Here is a 20,283-nt window from a genome sequence, read left to right as displayed (position 1 = left end):
CCCAAAGCCAAGGGTCAATTAGCAAGTTCAAGAGAAGCATTGGTTTGATTGCCATGGAGGTGAGCAGGGGGCATGGTAGTGGACGGGACAGGACTGAGAAACCATAGGCAGATGGTTGGGGTGGGAGGGCCAAAGCCCAGATTGAAACTAGTAGCTTTAACTTCAGTTTTAGCAAAGGATGCGAGTTCTATGGTGGATCAGGGGAAATGACTGTCATTGTTCAAAGCTATGTTTATTAATTTCTGGTAACTCTGGATGAGTAGAATTAAACCATTTTTCAAATCATCACTCTAACGTGGTGTTTAATGAAGTCTCCTTACTCTTACTTCCTCACGTGAGGCTACTCCCAATGCAGTTGCTGGATCCTCCAAATCACCTTCACATACATACCTGTGCATTTCAGGCAGAAGAAGACAAGAGAAATCTGAGCAGGATGCAGACTCTGACGGATAATCTTCAGCTGAAAGTGCAAAGTTACAAGCAGCAAATCGAGACGGTGGTAAGTACCTAGGACAGTTGCAGCCGCGTGGATTTCCCAGCATTTTTCTTTTTTTTTTTTTAATTAATGGAGATATGTGGCCCTAAGCTAGAGGAGCAGCTTATCAGAGAGGACCAGCTCAGCTTAAAGTCTGCTCATCCTCTGGTTTTTTTCAAGGTAGAATTATCACTCATGGTGAAAATTTGTGCTACTTTTCCCTCCAGGGAGCCAGAGTGCTCTTCCTCAACCTTGTGGTTACACCCAAACATGTGCCTTGCAAGAAATGAGCCCAGCAAGAGCATGGAATCATGTAGGGATGGCAAACTTTTGGTTGGGTAATCACCCTGGGGCCTTCCTCACCCTAAAACCTTGGGTGAGCATAAATGCAGTTCACAGTCCTGTCTCCTGATGAGCCTGGAAATGGCTGTGGACATAACCACCATCACTTGAAATGTACTTGCCAATCCTGGGTTAGTATCCATAGTTCGTGGACTGTGACTGATAAGTGCCATATATATTGGCTTATGCCTAATAATAATATTTCTCGAGGGGTTTTGAATTGATTATTTAAATGATTTGGGCTAAAACACTGCTATGTCTAATAATTACCTGTTGCCACATATAATTGCAAAGACAAGCCCCCTATACCCAGAGGTAGACTAGGATGTTGAACTGATTATAAAACAAACTGTGGTTATTCTATCACTTACCAAATCTATGAAAGCTGGACTACATCCAGTTGGTGGAGAGGGCCAACCATGTTCTCTGTTTCCAGGGAACAACAGTTATAAAAATGGATCTTGTGCCTGCTAGAAAGTCTGAATTCCTGTATATCATACCAAAATACGATATTCTATTCAATACTCAGAAGTTTAGATTCCTTCTACATTTTTCAACTTTCTCATGTCAGAACAGGAAAAAATATGACTATGTAGGCGCAGGGGTTTATTTTTTCATTTTTTTGTTTTTATAGGAAGCACAAGCCAATCAATACCTCTCTAAGTATAAGAAGCAGCAACATGAGTTGAACGCAGCTAAGGAAAGGGCAGAGATAGCAGAATCTCAAGTCAATAAACTCAAGATTAAAGCAAAAGAGCTTGGAAAAAAGGTATGTCAGAAACACTGAACTGTAGGCTTGGCAGGGCCAGTGTCTTAGGCTGCTCAGGCTGCTATAACAATACACCAGAGACTAGGAGGCTTATAAACAGCAAACATTTATTTCTCACAGTTCTAGATGCTGGGAAGGCCAGGATCATGGTGCTGGAAGATCTGTTGAGGGCCATTTCCTCATAGATCATCTTCTTCTCGCTGTGACCTCATGTAGTGGAAAGAGGGGAAGAAGCTCTCTGGGGTCTCTTTTCTAAGGGCACTAATCCCACTCATGAGGACTTCACCCTCATAACCTAATCACCTCCCAAAGGCCCTGCCTCCTGATACCATCTCTGTGGGGGTTAGGATTTCAACACATGAATTTGGGGGGACGCATTTAGACCATAGCAGTCACAGAAGCCTCAGCTTCCTCACTTGGATTTCCCAGGAACACAGTTTTTCAATGAGATCTTGCTTTAGGACAGGAGAATTAAAGGAGATTGGATAGCCTTCAAGGAAAGCCTATAAAGCACTTAGCACAATGCCTACTACAGTAGGCACCATCGTTTCATTTTTGAAACTTTGGTAGATGCCTGGTCCTCTTTCTAATTTATTATAAGTGAATTACTAGTCACCCTGCAAGATAAGTAGATAGGGTTGCCAATAATAAATACTACCTTAACAGAGGTCAAAAGGAACTCCTTTGAAGGAGAAACTAAAGTTGGTTATAGTGAATATATTTAGATCTAAATGAGAAGCACAAGCCATTGGCAGACTCCAGAGACTTCTTATTGATGCCTGGATAGCTGTCTCAGGGATCAGGCCTAGATGGAGAGGTCCAGTTATGTGGACTGAACCCTGGCCTCAATTTGAGAAGCGTTCTGGCATTGGGTCTGGGGTCTTCTGTGCAGAGCCAGCCCAGCAGCCCCACAGAATGGCTTTGTTTAGGAGAACGCCTCACACGTGCTGCGATTGCACTAAGCTGCAGGAGGTCGAAGGGCTTCCAAAACAGATGTAATGCATTCGACTTTGTCACAGTTGTTTCCACAAAGAATAGAATGAGTGAAGCAGAAATTGCTTCTGAGAGGCCAGAGATGAATAGGAAAACCGTCCTTGGCAGTGCAATGACTAATTGTTGCCCATTCTCAAAAGGAAAGCCTGAAAATCCCTCAACTGTCATTAGGAAAAGGTTTTCTGATGGAATTAGGTCAGGGCCGTGGGGCAAACTGGTGATGTGGCCACAGTCTTTCCCCCATGGGGTGTTCTGTAGAAGGCACTGCCTTCGCCAGCAAGGCAAATTGAGAGTGACCGAGCTCGCCCTTGGGGTGACTTACGGGGTCTGCCTTCTATAATGTGAATAATTGCCGTGATTCCCTGCCTCCCTTTGAAGCTAATGAAGAGCTGGCTAAGGCCTGCTTACCTCTGGAAAAGACTGGGCTTGGTTCTAGGCATGTGCTCCACTGGTGTAAGTCACAGGGATCTCACAGAACACACTGATACCCTGTTTTTCAGGTTCATGAAGAATAAGCAGCCCTCGCTTATGAAGGACAGTGGCTGGAGACGTACCAGGAAGGCACCATTTTATGGCCAAAAACTCAAGTTGCATTTGAAACAAACATTAAAAAAAACCCATGTTTTTATGTTAGGTGAAAAGCAGTTTAAACAAGGAGATTAGAAAAATGTAGTAGTTAAAGGGAGTATCGTTGTTTCCAAGGTTAATGGGGATTTTGTGATCCTCAAACACAAGCAAACATTTCAAATGAAAGATTAAATAGATCCAAGAATCTTTCAAACTTGGAAGTTAAAAAAATATATGAATACTTGTTCTTTTGTCCATATTGCATCTTAATGAGTAATACTCACAGAAGGCATCCTTAGAGCAGTCGTGGTCCATGGGGATAGGGCATGTTGGTAAATGGTTATTGCTGAAGTTAGTGAACTTTGCTCGACTCATCCCTACCTCCATGAGTCTACATTTTTAGCCACTAACGGTGGGAGTTGATAAACTTTTATGTTAGTCTTGTTATTTACGTGTAATTACAGTTAGGCACTTTGAACTTGTAGGTAAACTCTCCTAATCGACACACATGTAGGCTGCATGCTGGTGCAGACCTTAAACACTGAAGCAGTTTCTCACACAAGACATTGAGTTCAATGATAGGTGGTATCCTGGCTTGTATTGTGCCAATTTAGCCAAACTGGAGGGACATTTCCCAGAATTCTTTTCTCTCTGTGGTTCTGGGTTGGAGTTTGTGACAAGAGAAATTTGCACCAGATTTGAGAGGCGGAAGTGAAGGAGCAGCTGTTTATTATATGCTCATAAGGTCAGTGTATGGCCCCAGACACCATGACAGCTGGAAAATAATACCCCTGGCCAAAAAAGGTGAGCTAGCAGAAATCAGCAACGGCTTCCTGGACGAGCAGCTCTTCCCGCTCCTGTCAGTTTCCTCCTTCAGCTTCACGGTTCTGGCCAGGCGTGTGTGTGGCTCCATGGCAACGGGCACCAGCTTCTGTTGCAGGTCACCCACAGCATTGACCTGGGAGGCCGTGGAAGACAGGTGTGGGTTCCAGTTTGTTCGTATGGATTCCAGGTCATCCTCAACTCCATGTCCAGCTCTCCTTCCTTATGGTTGCCCCAGAGGACCTACAGTGACTTCAGGTCCAGCAACAGATGCAGAGGGGACAGCCTGGCATCCACTTCTTCACCAGTACTCACAGTTGTGTAAGGTTGAATCCCCATAATAAATCCTTATTCTCTGTCATTCTCAACAGTCTGCCTCTCTGATTCAACCCCGACTCATACAGGTGGCTCTAAGATCAACTCAACAACATGGAAGGACCCAGATTCTTTCTTGTCTGCCATCCTCAATGTGTTGGTTTTGTTTTTAAATTTGTACCCCTCATCATTGTAAGAAGACTACAGCAGTTCTGAGCATTTTCTCCTCACAAAGTGTCCTATGTCCCTTTAAAAGTTTTTCTTTACGATACCATCCTCAATACTTGACAGTTTATGATGAACACCTGTCACAGCATTGTAGCAAATAGAATCAGCAAAAACAAAACTATGTACAAGGTATGAGATTGTGACGTTAAGGCCAGCTGACAGAGAAAACTGGACCAGCCAGCACTAACGTACAATTCAGGGTTGGTTTTCTCCTGTAAACTCTAGGTTCCAAAACTTGATTGAATAAGTCACAAAAATCCTGGTTAGACTTTTTCTATACAAATGGATGATTAAAATTACGCGAACAGATCAAGTCAGCTGGGCTATCCATTCTCCCCTTGTATAAAAATTTAATAGAAATTTTAAAAATATAAATTTAATAAAAATAAATCTAAATTTAATAAAAATGTCTAAATTTATTAGAAGGCTGATTAACAATATGACAAGTGAGCCAGAAGAGTGAACCAAATTATCTTCATAGCTAGGGTCACTCAGCTATGCAAACCTGGTGTTGGAAGGTCTAACTCAACCCCAGAGATGTCAGTTCCTGAGTTGACAGGGCTCTTTGCCCTAGGCAGTTTAGAACTACTGACATTCCTACTCCCTGGGTACATAAGACTCACCAAAGTAGATCTAGTTGGTTAAGCTGATATAACCAAAACTAGAGTACAGTCCCTTAGCAAATCAACCACCTTGGTTTCCAGGCCCTGGTTTTTCACCTTTTCACTATGGTGACTTCTGCTCCTACCTGCTCTCTCACTCATCATTAGTGGATCAGATTTTGAATCAACTCTTAGTGATACATTCCTTCCGAGTTCTTGGGGAAAATGTCACTGTAGCCTCCTGGGCTGATTGAGGTAGTATGTCAATGAATGAGACAGTTCTTTTCTAAGTTGAATTGGAATTCTGGACGTCCAGGCATTTATAACCTTGATGCAGGTAGAGGGTCAGTGAATGATGCTTAAGTCTTGAAGAGTGAATGTGACACTGGAGAAGAGAATGGTTACAAGTCTTTGAGAGGGTAGAACTGTCAGGTCCTGATGGCCATTGCTGGAATCACAGTGAAGACAGAGGATGCGAAGTCACTGGATCTTAGGGACACTTGTGATGTGTTGTCACAGTCCTGTTTCATTTCTTGTACTGGCTGGCTGTTTTCAAAGATCCCAGAACCAAGAAAAATGAACTCTATATGGCCGTTGTTCATGTCAGAATGACCATTTTTATCTTAAGCATTTAATGATGGTTGTGTTTTAATTTGGTTTTGGGGAGGGGGGATCTTCAGCTATTGTTTGCATCTGTAATCAGAGATCCATGAGACAGTTACAAAATAAGTAAAGTCTGGGTCTTAGCAGTCAAATTTAATCTCCCTGGTAGGTGTTCCTGAGTTTTTAACAAATGGATAAACAAGCTTACCCTACTCTTTGCTCTTATTTATATTCTGATTAATGGGACTCAAATAATAAAAAGTATGCAGCAACAAGGAAGTATATAAGCCAACTGTAATTCATAAGTGAATTATCTGTCCCTGAGGAACCTAGAAATGGCTGGAAAAGCCTAGAAGATCAGCAGTCTGAGTCTAGGCAGAAATGGTAGTCTGCTTTTCTCCACTTCATCTGTATTTCTTTCCACTTCTATACAATCTCGTGTTTCCATAGAAGAGTAAGTACATTGGTGCACCCTCATATGCATGGAGCCGTGTGAGATCTTCTCTTCAGATAATAATAGGAGATGAGGAGAGCAAGCACTATTTAAGCAAGTAAAGGCTGTTAATGATAGACATTGGGGAAAGCTAATTGTATTTTTTTCCTCTTATGTTATCCTGCAATCTCTCCTGCCTTTTTTTCTCTATAAAAGTCTTGCATGGCGATACGTGAATCAATCAAAACTTCAATCTCCGTTTTACGGTAGCATTCTTATACTAGAAATGGTTTGATAAAGGAAATGACTTACCCTGTTTTCTGTATTACGAGCATTCTCATCAGTGGAGACAGGATCCCATGCTACAGGAAAGAAGAGAACAAACTTTAAAAATATCTCTTTGCAAACACTCATTCTCCCTTATCCCTACCTCAATATAATTATGTTATTAGAATCACCTTAATTACTCCCTTTTCATATCTTTCTTCTAACAAACAGCATTAAAAGTTCATTGAGGGTAGAAATACCTCATCAGAAACAAACAGCGATAAATTCTTACGGCTGATTCAGGCGCTCCAAAATGGGGATGAAGGCAGTTCAACCAGGCCAGGAATTCTTGGCTCTTTAGGATTGTTGGCCTGATTCCTACCAACTGTTAACAATGGAAAATAGCAGCCAAAGAGGTGACGGTTAAGGAAAAAGGGATACAATGTTCTTTCTTCAGTAAAGCCCTCCTTCTGGGCCTTGCTAAAATCCAGGATAATTTATACTTATCATAGACTAAGGGTATTTTTATTAGAAAAGGGAATTTACAAAGAAAATATATAAACCATAGTCATGAAACTACAACCAGGGACCTGGAGGTTGACAAGGTTTTGTGATTTTTAGTGTAGCAGCTTGAAATATACATTCAGCCCACCTGACTACAGAACTATAGAACGTTATTTTTAAAAACAGTGGCCAATACCCTGACACTGTTTTGCTGATGTCTCCTGACTGCTCTTCCAGTGTCAGAATCCATCCTGCTCTCTGCTGTGGGAAGCTGACCTGGATGAGTTCTATCTGCAGGGTGTCTCTTCCCTCTGGCTTCCAGTTGGGTGGAGATCAGAGGGAGGGAAGAGCAAAATCAGGTATTTATTTTTCCAGCTCCTTCCTTGGAAGGTCGCCTTGGTCTGGCTGTGTCCTTCAAGTGAAGGTCATTCATTCTCCTTACAAGGCAGCTGGTTTTACTTGACTCTCTCATTCCAGGTTTTGGGAGTTGCTCCCTCTCGTTTCCCTTCAAGTTTAGGTTTGCTAGCATATCAGCTGCTCCCAGCCCTGGGGGAGTGCACTGTCTTCCGTGCTCCCCTCTGTAGTTTTGAGCGTGCCAGGTGTTCTCTGTTGAGACCTGACGTATGCATACTTCCAATATAGAAACTAAACTGTCATTCTTGAGCAGCATTTCGTGCCCCTGTCTCCTATAATTTGAACCTAATCCAGTCACAAGTATCATTATATTAGGTCAGGGGTTGTATTGTGGAGACAAACTAGAGACTGCCATCTTTTCATACTTCTGGCCAGCTAAGGGACAGGAGTAACAAGTAAGGGGACTAGCCTGCCTATTAGTACAATCACAGGGCTAGAAATGGTGGAACTCTGGCTCACTGTCACCCTCAAAATCTTACTCTCAATAGTAGTTTCTACTATGAGCAAATCCCCTAACTTCAGCAGGGGCAATAGGCAGGTATCAAGAAGAAGAAGGGACATGGAATCTATCTCCACCTCCCAGGATACTCAGAGCCTTCTCAGGGGGATTAGGGAATAAGGGAGAGCTTCTTGGGGCCCAGATCTACCCCTGGCCACCAGTTAGCTGGGTCAGCTTGGGTCCTTAAGTCTGTTTTACACATATACTTAGCATTTGAGTTAATTTCTTGGATTCCAGTCTCCTGATTTGTAAAATGTGGAAATAAGTAGATCTAATTCTGTTGACAAAAGCAAGGTCTTTTAAGAAGTTCTGTGACCATGGCATCTTAATGCAACATTTTAATTACTATAAGTAATCAAATAAGTAATACAGGTTTGTTGCAGAAAATTTAGGAAAGGTTTTTAAAAAATTTAATAAGGATTAAAATAAAATGGTCCATAAAGGTCAATGCTATTTTGAGTGGTAGCAACTATAGGCAAAGCTGAAAGAAAGAGAAAACAGAGCCCAGGGATGGGAGCCCAGGGGCTTGAGGAAGCCCAGACCTAACAGAAGCCCCTGGGCAGGGGGGTGGTGGAGAAGGGGCAACCTCTCTCCAAAGGCAGCCGTTTTTAAAGCTTTGGCTTCATTCTTTCCAGATATTTTTCAATGCAAGATAATTGCATTACTTTACTGCCAGATTTAATTTTTTTCCTCTTCTTTAGTAAAAAAAAAAAAGACAAACAAGTAACGTGTGATTTTCAGTTAATTTGATCAAGTTCCTATTATTTATTGAAATAGTAGGGGGCCAGCCCCGTGGCTGAGGGATTCAGTTCATGCGCTCCACTTCAGCGGCCTGGGGTTCGCCAGTTTGGATCCTGGGCGCTGACCTACACACCGTTCATCAAGACGTGCTGCGGCGGCATCCCACATAGAAGAGCTAGAATGACCTACAACTAGGAGATACAACTATGTACTGGGGCTTTGGGGAGAAAAAAAAAAGAGGAAGATTGGCAACAGATGTCAGCTCAGGGCCAATCTTCCTAAAAGAAAAAAAAAAGAAATAGTAGGAAAACTGGAAGTAATAGCAATGTGCTGCAAAGAATGTGCTTGTATATAGTTTGGTGTGACTCTGACCATTTGATGCAGGATAAATTCCTAAAAGCACAATAGTTAGGTGGGAGTATTTTAAAGGATTGCTGATAAATTTTACAAACAACTCTCCAGGAAATTCAGATCTGTTTACGTGCCCAGCAGCAGTAGGTGTATGGTTGCATGCCATCCTTGATGCACCTCTACCTGAACACCCAGGGACGGATCACAGGTTCTCCATGAGCTATTACCTCTGCAGAAACGGTAGAATCTTCTTGATGCAGGGACTTTGTAAAATACTAAAAGCACCAGAATCACCAGAATCACGAGAATTACCAGAATCATCACTGGAAGCGGAATTTTCCAGATATCTCTTTTTTGACTCGGTTCTAAATAAAACAAACAAGAAACCTATAAACTGGAAGAAAAATTAGCAAAAAAATAAAACGCGGGTGAAAGGGTAGAGTATGTTAACTGTTTTTAAAGCTATTTGTTTCTGCCTTTTAGGCAGGAGGCAGGTTTCATATTAGCGAAAACACTTTTCATAAGGAAAAGACCCATTAAAGATAAGGCCAAGAGCCCTGTCTGGACCAGAGAAATTTTCATGAGCATAAATACCTTCCAGTCTCAATGAGCTTATTGTGGGAAACCTGCAAAAGCTGTAATATTAACAAATTTGGGGCTTAGTCGGGGTGGGAGTCCGGAGAGAGAAGAGTCTGAAAAACTTCGGAGGCAATGAGTCTATTATGCATTTTAAGCTTCTATTGTTTTATATTGTAAAAAGAGTTAACACACTTTTACAAAGGAATGATTCTGACCAGAGATGAGCCTCAGCCCTGCATTATCCTTGGATGGTGAAGGGAGGGCTCAGTCCCCGCTTGGCCTGGAGAAGATAGGGTCCTAGAGGAATAGTGATGAGATGTGCAGCGGTGAGGAGAAGAGCTGGGTAGGAGCCATGGCACTGAGCGAGAGGTGACAGCTGGCCACCAGGACAACAGAGAGTGCTTGGAGCTCCTCAGGAATAACTGAAGAAGCCTGAACCTTTTCCAGTGTCTTGACTGGAACCAGAATTATTGTAATTAGTATTAAAGGAAGTGGGGACTGCAGAAGGCAGAGCCTTGGAGACCTCGAGTAACCAAAGTCAGAACTCTGCAACTCTCGTGATCTATGTTCGACCAAAGAACAGGGAGCAAGCGTTAGAGCACGAAGGCCACTTCAGGGGGGAAATGTTTATGGCTATCCTTTAAAATGAGTAGCTTTGTATAACGGATGTCAATTTTTATGAACATACTCAATGTTTGCAACCAATAAAACATTAATCTTTCCACATATTTGTGTCATTCTGAAACTCTATACCCATGGAAAGAAGGGACAATTAAGTAGAAATGTTAAATTGACTTTCTAGAGTGTTTTCTTATGCATATTTTTCCTCCTGAAGAAAATCCTGCCAGGAATGGCTTCTTCTTACTTGAGCCATGGCCCTAAAAACTTCCCCCATCTGTAAAGAGATTTGTCCAAGTTCACATATTGCGTCAGCAGCAAAATTTAGCAAGAATTATTTAACTCCATTCAATTCAGTGCAACCTTTATCGAGCAGATCCAGACTCCAGGAGTGAGAAGCCCCCCTAGCTGGGCCTGCTTTTCAGATGCTGTAGCGTCTCCTGGGCAAGGCAGCAAGTAGGAAATTGCCATTCAGAATAGAAAACCAAGTTTCCTTGAAAGAATGATGTCTAGGGTACCAGAACTGTTGACCGTGTTCTCTGCGCTGCTGGGGGAGTTCCTGCTACAGGCCTTTTCCTGAGGGGAGGTGTGGGCAGACCCTCTACCAGTCTCAATGGGCCAGGGTTTACTTGGGAATGAGAGGTTCTGAAAAGCTTCTTTTCTTTGTCAGAGATGGCGTGGTCCTGATGCTTCGCTTTGTATAAACTGAAAATGAAATCTCTGATTAGGAAGATGGGTGATACGTGGCCTTCAGACTATTTCTTCCTGATTATTTTTCTGCACTCCAAAATGAATCCAACATGAGGCAACATTTGAAAAAACAGAATGAGAGCTGAACTGTATTTTACATAAAACTGACAATCCTGCCTTGGAGAAAAATAGGAGTTTCAAATGCCTCCCAGTTTTCAGTACTCTCAAAGTGGCAGCTCTACAAAGGGAGTGTTGTTATCACTCACTGTCTAGAAGCTTCTATCTATCTGAAGACCACTTGACCTAAGGAAAGCCTGTGCTCTTATCTCCAGATCTCACTCCATAGAATCACCAAACCTCCAAATCCGTTCTTCCTCCTAGTTTTCACAACTAGAATGATAGAGATATTTCTAAAACATTTATATGGTCCACTGACACATATCTTTATTGAAGGGTAGAAAGAGACCTGCCATGGGCTCCCACGAGGTCAAGTTGACAGCAAGGGTAAGGGGATCAACAGCCCTCCTAGAAAGTCAACTTCATGAGCACACACTGCATGGCTCTCTACATAGTGGACTAGAAACATTTTGAATACTGAGTTTTGGCAGTTAACTATCAATGAGCTGAATCAGCCATTACACCTAGTGTTTCAAATGTCCTCTGGTGACTATCTCCACCAGGTTCACAGATAGTGCCATGATTCCCCAGCATCCAGCGGGGCCCCAAGTCTAACTTCCTACTGTGCCTGCAGCCTCAGCTTGCAAAACCCCAGGCCCGAAGGCACACATTAGGCACAATAGTAAGAAGGAATTGAAGATGCTCAGCCCACAGAGTCACTGAAAGGTGTATGTTTCCTCTTCATTTCTGAAGCTCTGAATCCCTGAAGAGGAAATCTTGTGGGACTAATATCTTTTTTCCCCCAATATAGGAGTTCTGTGTGGTTGAAGGAGGTAGGGTTGTCTACAATCTTGACCAGAAGCATCCCTGTAGATAATATTTTGTGAAATACTAGTCTAAGATAGCTTTTAAATGCCAATCTAATTTCCCTACTTGATATTCACAATCTCTACTGCTATAGCCAAAACCCGCTATCAACCCTCCTTGTAACTTACCTACATGCAGTGTTTGGATGGTGAGTAAAGTATAATTGCTTGAAGAAATATTGCACAAGTATTCCCCACTGTCTGAAACTCTAAGATCCCTCAAAGTCAAGGAGAAGTCACTCTGGTTTATTAGCTCTTTGTTCCATGAAAATCGGGGTTCATTGATAATCGTATTTCGTGAGGAGCTCAGAAAGTAAGCCAGAATGGAGGAATTCCCACTTTCCACTCTGGACCAAGTGACTCTGAAGTTTTGATTTGGTAGAGAAATGTTGCTTGCAGGTTGACATGAGAGTGAAATGTGTTCACTTTGCATTTTATGAAGGCCATCTAACAACAGGGTAGAAAAGGAAACACCAATGAAAATAAAATTTTCAAAGAAATTTTCCAAGTTACACTTAGAAATGCATGTAGAAATATCTTTGAAAATACCCTTTTTGAAAAGCAGTTAGATATTTATGCTGTGGAGTTTCTCAAAAGAAAATCTTTACTACCGCTATTTTACTCTCCCACCAAGGTGAAGTTTAGGCCTTTAAGGCGGCCTAAGCCTGGGCAGGCTCCAGAGGTGATGTACCTGGGTTTTAACAGTGAGCACTCATGAATGTTGCTACCAGTTACCAGTCTTTTTAACTCAGTGTTCTTCTTCCATTGACCCCTCAAATGCTGGTGTTCCCCAGGACTCTCCTCTTATTATATCTACTCCCCAGTAGTCTCTGTTTCTTTTATGGTCTCAGTCACTTCTTAATCCCTCTTTCTGGACAAAGCCTCTTTTCTTGCACATAAGAAGTGTGTATGTATTTCCAACCGTATGCAGGTCATCTCCCACTGGACCAAGCTCTTTTAGAGCAGGGTCTCTGCTGGGTATTCTCGGCTTGGACCTCCAGACCCAGTTCCATCTTGTCCCTGGTCTGTAGTTCTGTAGGCTAGCCTCTATGAACTACCATCGATTGTTCTCTCTGGCTCTAGACTCACCTACTTTCCAGGCCACCGGCTAGAGAGTGATCCCATAGAAAGCCATCTGAAATACAAGTCTGGGATCTCTCTGATGTTCTGCTCCTACTCTGGCTCCACACCACCTCCAGAACACAGTTCAAGCTCCTTAGCAAGATAAAGGCCTTTGGTCTGGTATTGCCTCCCTCTCCAGGTTTATCTCTCAATACTTTAGTTTCACTCTTGATCGCTTATATTCCCACAAATCCAGGCAATTTTACTCCTCTGCACTTTTTACCTGCAATGCCTATTTCTCCTGAAATTTCCTTCTACTCTTTAAAAATTCTGCCCTTATGCAACTTCCTTGAGCATATATTCTGTGATAACCCCATTCATACCCAATCACAGTGAACAGAATTAATCACTCTCCTTGTATGCTACTTCCCGGTTTAGTTTTATTTTTACATGTTTGCACTAGATGCTGTGGATCCAGAAATGAGTAAGAGTCCTTGTTTCTAAGTTCACAGTCTGAAAGTGACAAAGCTTGGCACATAACAGACCCTCAACAAGACAAAATAGTGTTAAGCCTGAGGAACTGGTGGTGCTTCAGGATATTAATTCTGAACAAACATGAGAAACTACAATTTTCTAAAGAAAATGTTTACAACTTAATATTAACATTTTGAACCCTTTCCCATGTTTCCATTGCTGCCTGGCTAATGAAAAGCGAACATTGCGTGCCCATGCCTTTAACAGTGAAACCCTGTAAAGGTGGTGAGTCACTCATAAGTGTAGTGTTTTCTTGGTGAGCATTTTGAAAATATAAAACTCAAGGGAAGAGAAGACCAAAAAGAATAGCTAACCTCCACTTTCCCCATATAATGGAGATTTACGGAAAAATTTTGCTTTGCTTCTAATGAAATATAAAAATAATTTTCCTTGGAATTGGGTAAACAGTGTCAAATTAATTTTTCTTTCCCTTAATCTTTTCTTAAACATATGTTACAGATATAGAGGTCAATCAGAGTTTGGGTTTGTTCAAATAAATGAGAGGAAGGAGCATTGAAAGCTGCTCATGCTATGATAGAGGTGTTGATAAAGACTAATGGGCTAATAGTATACAAAGAAACTAAACAGAAGCAATAGTACTAATTAGTTTTTGTTTAGTTGAAAGATGGGCAAGAATCAGAGGTTGTGATCTGCTAATAGATATGCCTTTTTTCCTTCTCCTCTGTTCTCTTTATTTTTTTTTTTTTTAGGAAGATTAGCCCTGAGCTAACATCCGCCACCAATCCTCCTCTTTTTGCTGAAGAAGACTGGCCTTGAGCTAACATCTATGCCCATCTCCCTCTACTTTTTATACGTGGGATGCCTGCCATAGCATGGCCTGATAAGTAGTGCATAGGTCTGCCCCTGGGATCTGAACCGGCAAACCTCAGGCAGCCAAAGCGGAGAGTGTGAACTTAACTGCTAGGCCACTGGGCCGGCCCCTCTCCTCTGATCTTTTCAACTGCAATGCAGGTCGAAAATCTTTTTGAAGGATGAATGGAGAAATACAGTAATATTCATGGATAGGCTTGCTGCTTTCTGTTTCACAAATATTTTCCTTCATTTATAAACACCTAGCAAGGTGGGAATTCCTTCCGTTTTATGAATGAGGAACTAACGTTCAGAAGTAAAAACGATTGCTTAAGGGAATCCAGCCAGTAACTATTAGACCTGGGATTCCAGTCTGTCTTCTAACTGCCACAGATGGATTTTCTCTCTCTTCTCTTCCTTTCCCTATAAATCAATCCCCGTTCCCCCGAACCTCTGACAGCTCATGTACCCAGAAAGTCCTACAGAGCCCACCTTTCACTGTCCATTGTCCTGTCCATGTTTGCTTCAGCAATGAATTTTCAATAGCACATTCATAAGATGAATTTGATCCTGTAATATTCACTGTACTGTAAATATGAAAACACCCCGAAGACTCGATTTCTTCCAGAGTGCTTTCAGAGATAGGTGTCTCGTCCCCTTGCCATGTGATACTTGGATGAGGGTAACTTCGCACACTGCATGTTAAGAAGCTGGTCATGTTCCTCTTTTCATACTTCATCACAGGTGTGACAAAAGCTATGGAAGAGAAAGGAGGTCACATGAAGAACCGTCATTATTAGCTTCTTTTTAGGCCATCTGTGTAGAACACATTATTTTAATACCCATGAAATAAAAAGCTAAGCTTTATGAGCAAAACCTGGCAGTTACTCAAAGGAAAAACAAAGCAAAAACTCTGTAGAAACTTAAGATACTGTATAGTTATCCACAAGAGAAAAAAGAACATTCATGGATACATAGCAACTGGCAATCTCAGTTCACTGAAAAGAATTCTAGAAAGAAATCTAACGGCCTTCCTGAACAAACAAAATGTGGGCATCAAAGTCTGTGTACACTAGAGCTCATGCAGCTTTCTGAACTCTTCAGGTCCTGACTGTGAGCCTTTCTGACTCTTTGTGTACACATAATTCTTAAATTTCTGAGTCAAGGTCTGAAGCACTAAATGGGGCAGAGGGAGATGGAACCAGTGCTGGACCAAACAACCCTTTAGAAAATACCCCTCCCCCCATAAATAAAGTTAATACGGACAACAGGAATGCATGTAATAGTAAAATTTTCATTTAGAAAACAGAAAAATGTAATTTAAATCAATAATTCAATATTTTTTTAGCCATCATATAGGCAGAAATTTTTTTTAGTTTATTTTATTGCAGCAGCATTGCTGCTTTATATGGTTTATAACATTATATAAATTTCAGGTGTACATCGTAATATATTTCGAATTCTGTGTAGATTATATCATGTTCACCACCCAAAGACTAATTACAATCCAAGAAATTTTCAAGATTGATAACATTAGGTGCTAATAAGACTAGGGGAAAATGGATACTATTATGCTGCTGGTGGCAGTAACATATTAAAATCTTCTGATACTGCCCTTTCAGATCGTTTCCCAGTGTTAAATATAAGGATGTCCATCACAACGTTTTTTGTAATGTAAAATGCTGGAAATATCTGAATATCCACCAGTGGGGCTTGGGTATATCAATTATAGCATGTCTACACTATGAGATACTATGCATTAAAAATAATGAGGTAGATTCATATGAATTGACTTGGAAGGAAGCCTATAGCATGTTAAGTAAAAGACATTTTAGAAAAACATGGAATGATACTATTGCTGATTTATAAAATTCTACATGCACACTTACCTCCCACCTTTAATACCACTTTCTTTGTGGTTTTTCCAGATGCTGTTCCCACATAGCAGATATAAATTCCTTCATCCAGAAGCCTTAATATTCTAATAGATAGGGAGGCATTCCCATTGTGAATTTCAGCATGGAAGAGGGATGTCCTGTTTGTGTACCTGGGATCTTGCTTTTCCAAATGGTCACTGCCTTTGAAGTATGAGTAAATAGTGTGGGTTTCTTGATTCTTCCAGTGAATTACAACCTCAGACCCATTCTTAAATGAGCAAGGGAGAATCACATCCTCATCGAGTCTTCCAATGACTTCTTCCTCACTCGGAGCACTCAGATAACTGAAGAAACCTGAAAAGAACGTACCAAAAATCAAGAGCAAAGAAGTCATTAAGAGAATTAGTGACAGGTGCTCATCAAGAGTTACCGCAGGACTATCCCAGGTCAGCAGCCTGACCGCTAACAGACCACGACATCAAGAGCCCTCGCTAGTCTGATTACTAGAAACAAGCCATGAAGCTCTATGCTTGAGTTGCTGCAATTTTCATTGAATGCGTTTGATTCATTGTAACTATGAGAATTGGCAATAGCTTAAAACATAAAAACACTAGTTTGCCACCCATTCGATCAATAGTTTTCAGTTCTCCTCTGATCCTGGCCCGCTATGAGGCTTAAAATTATGTATATTATGTATATGAAAGATTCCCTGCTGATTTTTATTCCCTGAACACATTCACTTTTAACACCTACTATAACAATAACAAATTAGTTTATCCAGCTAGCTAGAGCTAGCAGGCCCTAAAAGAACACAACAAACTCAGCTGGTTGGGTCAGGAAATACTTGGAGCATGTAGAAGACAATGCTGAGTTCAGGAATCTGTTAGAAATATCCAGACCTTAGTCTCAAGCAGGAAAGGACATCAGCAGGGAGAGTGCAAAAGGAGACATGAAGTGATGAAGCAACCCATTTGTTTTGGCTTTGGGATCAGTCTCAGTAAATCCTATGAATCAATGAAAACATAGTGAAGGAATATTATTCTAGATATAAACAGAAGTCCAGTCCTCTTGGTTTATGTGTGCGTGTGCATGTATTTTTTATTGTCAACTTCAGAAGTTGATTTTAAAAAGCAAATGAATTCATCATAATAAAGAAAATTTGCAAAGAAAATATATTTAGCCATTTCATAATCATTGAAGGCAGTATCCAGTTTCTTTGACCAACTCATAAAACATTTTAAGTAGATCTTATACCCTATCTATGGATTCTAAGATAGTAGGATCTTATCTTACAGACAATGGAGTAAACTCCTTTGGACCTTGGCCAAGGCCACCCAAGATGGCAGAATTGGCCGTTCATGTGGCCCTGTCATAAAGTCTTTTTCCTCTGCTTCCTCCTCTGAGATTCCCTCCACTCTGCCATGTCCCACTTCTCTCAGAGAGATTTAGTTTATTTATGTACAGAGAGCTAGAGAGATGTGGTCTTACATCTCTGAGAGAGAGACATGGAAAGGTGGTAAAGAAAGGAGTGGTTTTATCAACATTCCTAATTGCTCTACTAAACCCTCTAATATTTCACTGAATAATTCACAATGCCTATCACAGGTCCTAGAGAAGCTGATAATGCCTTCTGTGTTGAGTAAGTACCAAGCTTACACTTAAAAAAAACATCAATCAACCAATCAATCAAACTTGCCTTTCCAGGGATTTTATATCTGGTAGCAGATAGCAGATTAGAAAGAGTCTTAATTGAGTAGACAGGAGAAAATATGATTTTTAATCTTCATGGAGACTTCCAGTCTATTTCCCGCTTCTCATCAACTGATCTTCTGGAAAAGTTCACAATGCTATGCCACTGTGCACTGCGTGCTCATGTTCCTCTCTATTGATACAAATAACTAATACTTGGGTATATTATAAAGAAACTTACCTGGAAATCCACTCAGAGATGGTGCAAGAATGAGGAAGAAAGACAGCACTGCCTCTGCCCTCATGTCTTGGGGAGGTCATGTTAATTATACTATCAAAGAGAAGCAAAGAGTTCATGTTATAGATTTTAAGGGCAAACAGGAATTAGAAAAGAAAGAATCAAAGTGTCTGACTGTAGAGGATTAGTTAAAAACTATAGCACATCCATATGACTAATTCTTCTGTGGCCATTAAAGATGATATTGTAAAAGATGGTTCAATGGTATGGAGAGAAGTTCTTAAAGTTATAGGAGAAAAAAATCAAATTACAATGCAACTTTTAAGTACATAATCCCATTTTAAAAACACACACATTTCAGGCTGCAGCAGATCTGAATGCTGGGCAAGCACACTCGAAGCCTGCACAGTCATCTATAGTGCCGCTGAGCCCCATAGGAGGGAATGTGTCCCACAGTGACTGTGGGAAGAGGCAGTGGAAGCCATTAGCCCACTCATGATCAATTTCCAAGCAGGGAGGGGGAGCCCACCATGCACCTGCGGCGCCAAGGAGCAGCCCTAGCTTGGTCCCTGCAAGGAAGCCCTACCCACCAAGTAGAGCAGCCCTGACTGCAAGCAGATGCCCCAGCAGATCTACACACTGGGGCAGGTACACTTCAGGCCTGCGTAGGCACCGATAGTGCCGCTGAGCCCCGAGGGAGGGAGCAAGTCCCAGGTGGCCATGGGAAGAGGCAGAAGCAGACGTTGGCCCACTTTCCCATAGGGAGGGGGAGCCCACTGTTCCCCTGTGGCACCAAGGAGTGGCCCTATCTCAGTCCAGCAAGGAAGCCCCAGCTACCAGGCACAGTCCACACAAGCGACTGGACACTCCCTAGGCCTGGGCAAGCACCCATACTACCCCCATGGCTTGCAGCAGATGGGGTGGGACCAGAAACTCTGCTCCTGCTTCCCCCAAGTGATAACAGGTGGAATCTGCAACTACCACAAATGCCCTGATAAAAGTTTAGTTTGTCAAACACCATGAGAAACTGCAGCAACAATTCAGACCAGAAGGAAAATGACAATTCTCCAGAAACCAGTCCTGAAGATGCAGAAATTTACAACCTAAATGACAGAGAATTCAAAATAGCTGTCATAAAGAAACTCAGCAATTTACAAGAGAACTCAGAAAGACAAATTAATAAGCTCAGAAATAAAATGAATCTCTTCACCAAAGATATTGAAACTATAAAAAAGAAATCAAGCAGAAATCTTGGATGTGAAAAACACAATTAATGGAATAAAAAATAATCTAGAAGCCTTAAGAAATAGAACTGCTATTATGGAGAGAAGAATAAATAAGTTAGAGGATAAGTATATAGACATTCTACACCTGGAGGAGGAGATAGAACTAAGATTTTTTTAAAAAAATGAAAGAATTCTTCAGGAAATATCTGACTCACTTAGGAAAAGCAACATAAGGATTGTAGGTATTCCAGAGGGGGAAGTGAAGGAGAAAGGAGCAGAGAGCCTGTTCAAAGAAATAAGCTGAGAACTTCCAAAACCTTGGGATGTTTCCAGATTTACAAATACAGGAAGCTAACAGAACGCTGAATCACATCAATGCTAAAAGACCTTCTCCAAGGCATACAATAGTACAAATGGCAAAAGTCAATGACAAAGAAAAAATACTAAGAGCAGCAAGGCAGAAGAAAGCAACCTACAAAGGAAACCCTATCAGGCTGTCGGCAGATTTCTTAGCAGAAACCCTACAGGCTAGGAGAGAGTGGAATGATATATTCAAAATACTGAAAAAAAAAAAAACTTTCAGCCAAGAATACTCTATCCAGCAAAAGATACAATGGAGAAACATATGCTTTCCCAGATAAACAAAAGCCAAGGGACCTCCATCACCACTAGACCTCCCCTATAAGACATAATTAAAGATGCCCTCACACTGGAAACAGAAAGGCAAAGGTCTACAAATCTCTGATCAAGGACATAAATAGACAAACATAATCAGAAAACTGCAGCTTTCTACCAGAACAGGAAGGCAAAGACTCAGTTACAACTTAAAGGAGAAGAAAGCATCAAAAGTAATGATTAAAATTTCAACTCAATCACAAACTCACAACATTAAAACAGAACAATTTGTGACAACAATTACTCAGAATAGGAGAGGAAAGGGAAAGAAGCTGCTTAGGTTAATGGAGATAAGAGGCTATGAGAAAATGGACTATCTCATCTACAAGATCTTTCATATAATCCTTTCGGTAACCAGTAAACACAAAATCAGAGCA

At 41.3% G+C, this 20,283-nt stretch overlaps 2 protein-coding genes across 5 annotated transcripts in view; one reads left to right on the top strand and one right to left on the bottom strand.

Moving 5' to 3' along the window:
- Positions 1 to 3,210, top strand: part of MYH15 (myosin heavy chain 15) — a 130,023-nt gene extending 126,813 nt beyond the window's left edge. The window contains exons 39-41 of the mRNA XM_046657871.1: positions 404 to 499; positions 1,452 to 1,586; positions 3,080 to 3,210. Coding sequence (XP_046513827.1) covers positions 404 to 499; positions 1,452 to 1,586; positions 3,080 to 3,094 — 246 coding nt within the window. The 3' untranslated portion in view covers positions 3,095 to 3,210. The remainder of the gene's footprint in view (positions 1 to 403; positions 500 to 1,451; positions 1,587 to 3,079) is intronic.
- Positions 3,211 to 5,673: 2,463 nt separating this feature from the next.
- Positions 5,674 to 20,283, bottom strand: part of HHLA2 (HERV-H LTR-associating 2) — a 72,889-nt gene continuing 58,279 nt past the window's right edge. For all 4 annotated transcript variants that reach the window (XM_046657873.1, XM_046657872.1, XM_046657874.1 and 1 more), the window contains 7 exons: positions 18,009 to 18,098; positions 16,091 to 16,432; positions 14,694 to 14,957; positions 11,925 to 12,242; positions 9,153 to 9,290; positions 6,462 to 6,511; positions 5,674 to 5,806 (listed from right to left, as the gene is read on the bottom strand). In XM_046657873.1, the coding sequence (XP_046513829.1) occupies positions 5,762 to 5,806; positions 6,462 to 6,511; positions 9,153 to 9,290; positions 11,925 to 12,242; positions 14,694 to 14,957; positions 16,091 to 16,432; positions 18,009 to 18,072 (1,221 nt within the window). In that variant the 5' untranslated portion in view covers positions 18,073 to 18,098 and the 3' untranslated portion in view covers positions 5,674 to 5,761. The remainder of the gene's footprint in view (positions 5,807 to 6,461; positions 6,512 to 9,152; positions 9,291 to 11,924; positions 12,243 to 14,693; positions 14,958 to 16,090; positions 16,433 to 18,008; positions 18,099 to 20,283) is intronic.

Source organism: Equus quagga, chromosome 4 (genome assembly GCF_021613505.1).
Source record: "Equus quagga isolate Etosha38 chromosome 4, UCLA_HA_Equagga_1.0, whole genome shotgun sequence".
NCBI classification, from domain to species: Eukaryota; Metazoa; Chordata; class Mammalia; order Perissodactyla; family Equidae; genus Equus; species Equus quagga.
The sequence above is the reverse complement of the archived record's forward strand: the minus strand, read 5'-3'. Positions and strand labels throughout refer to the sequence as shown.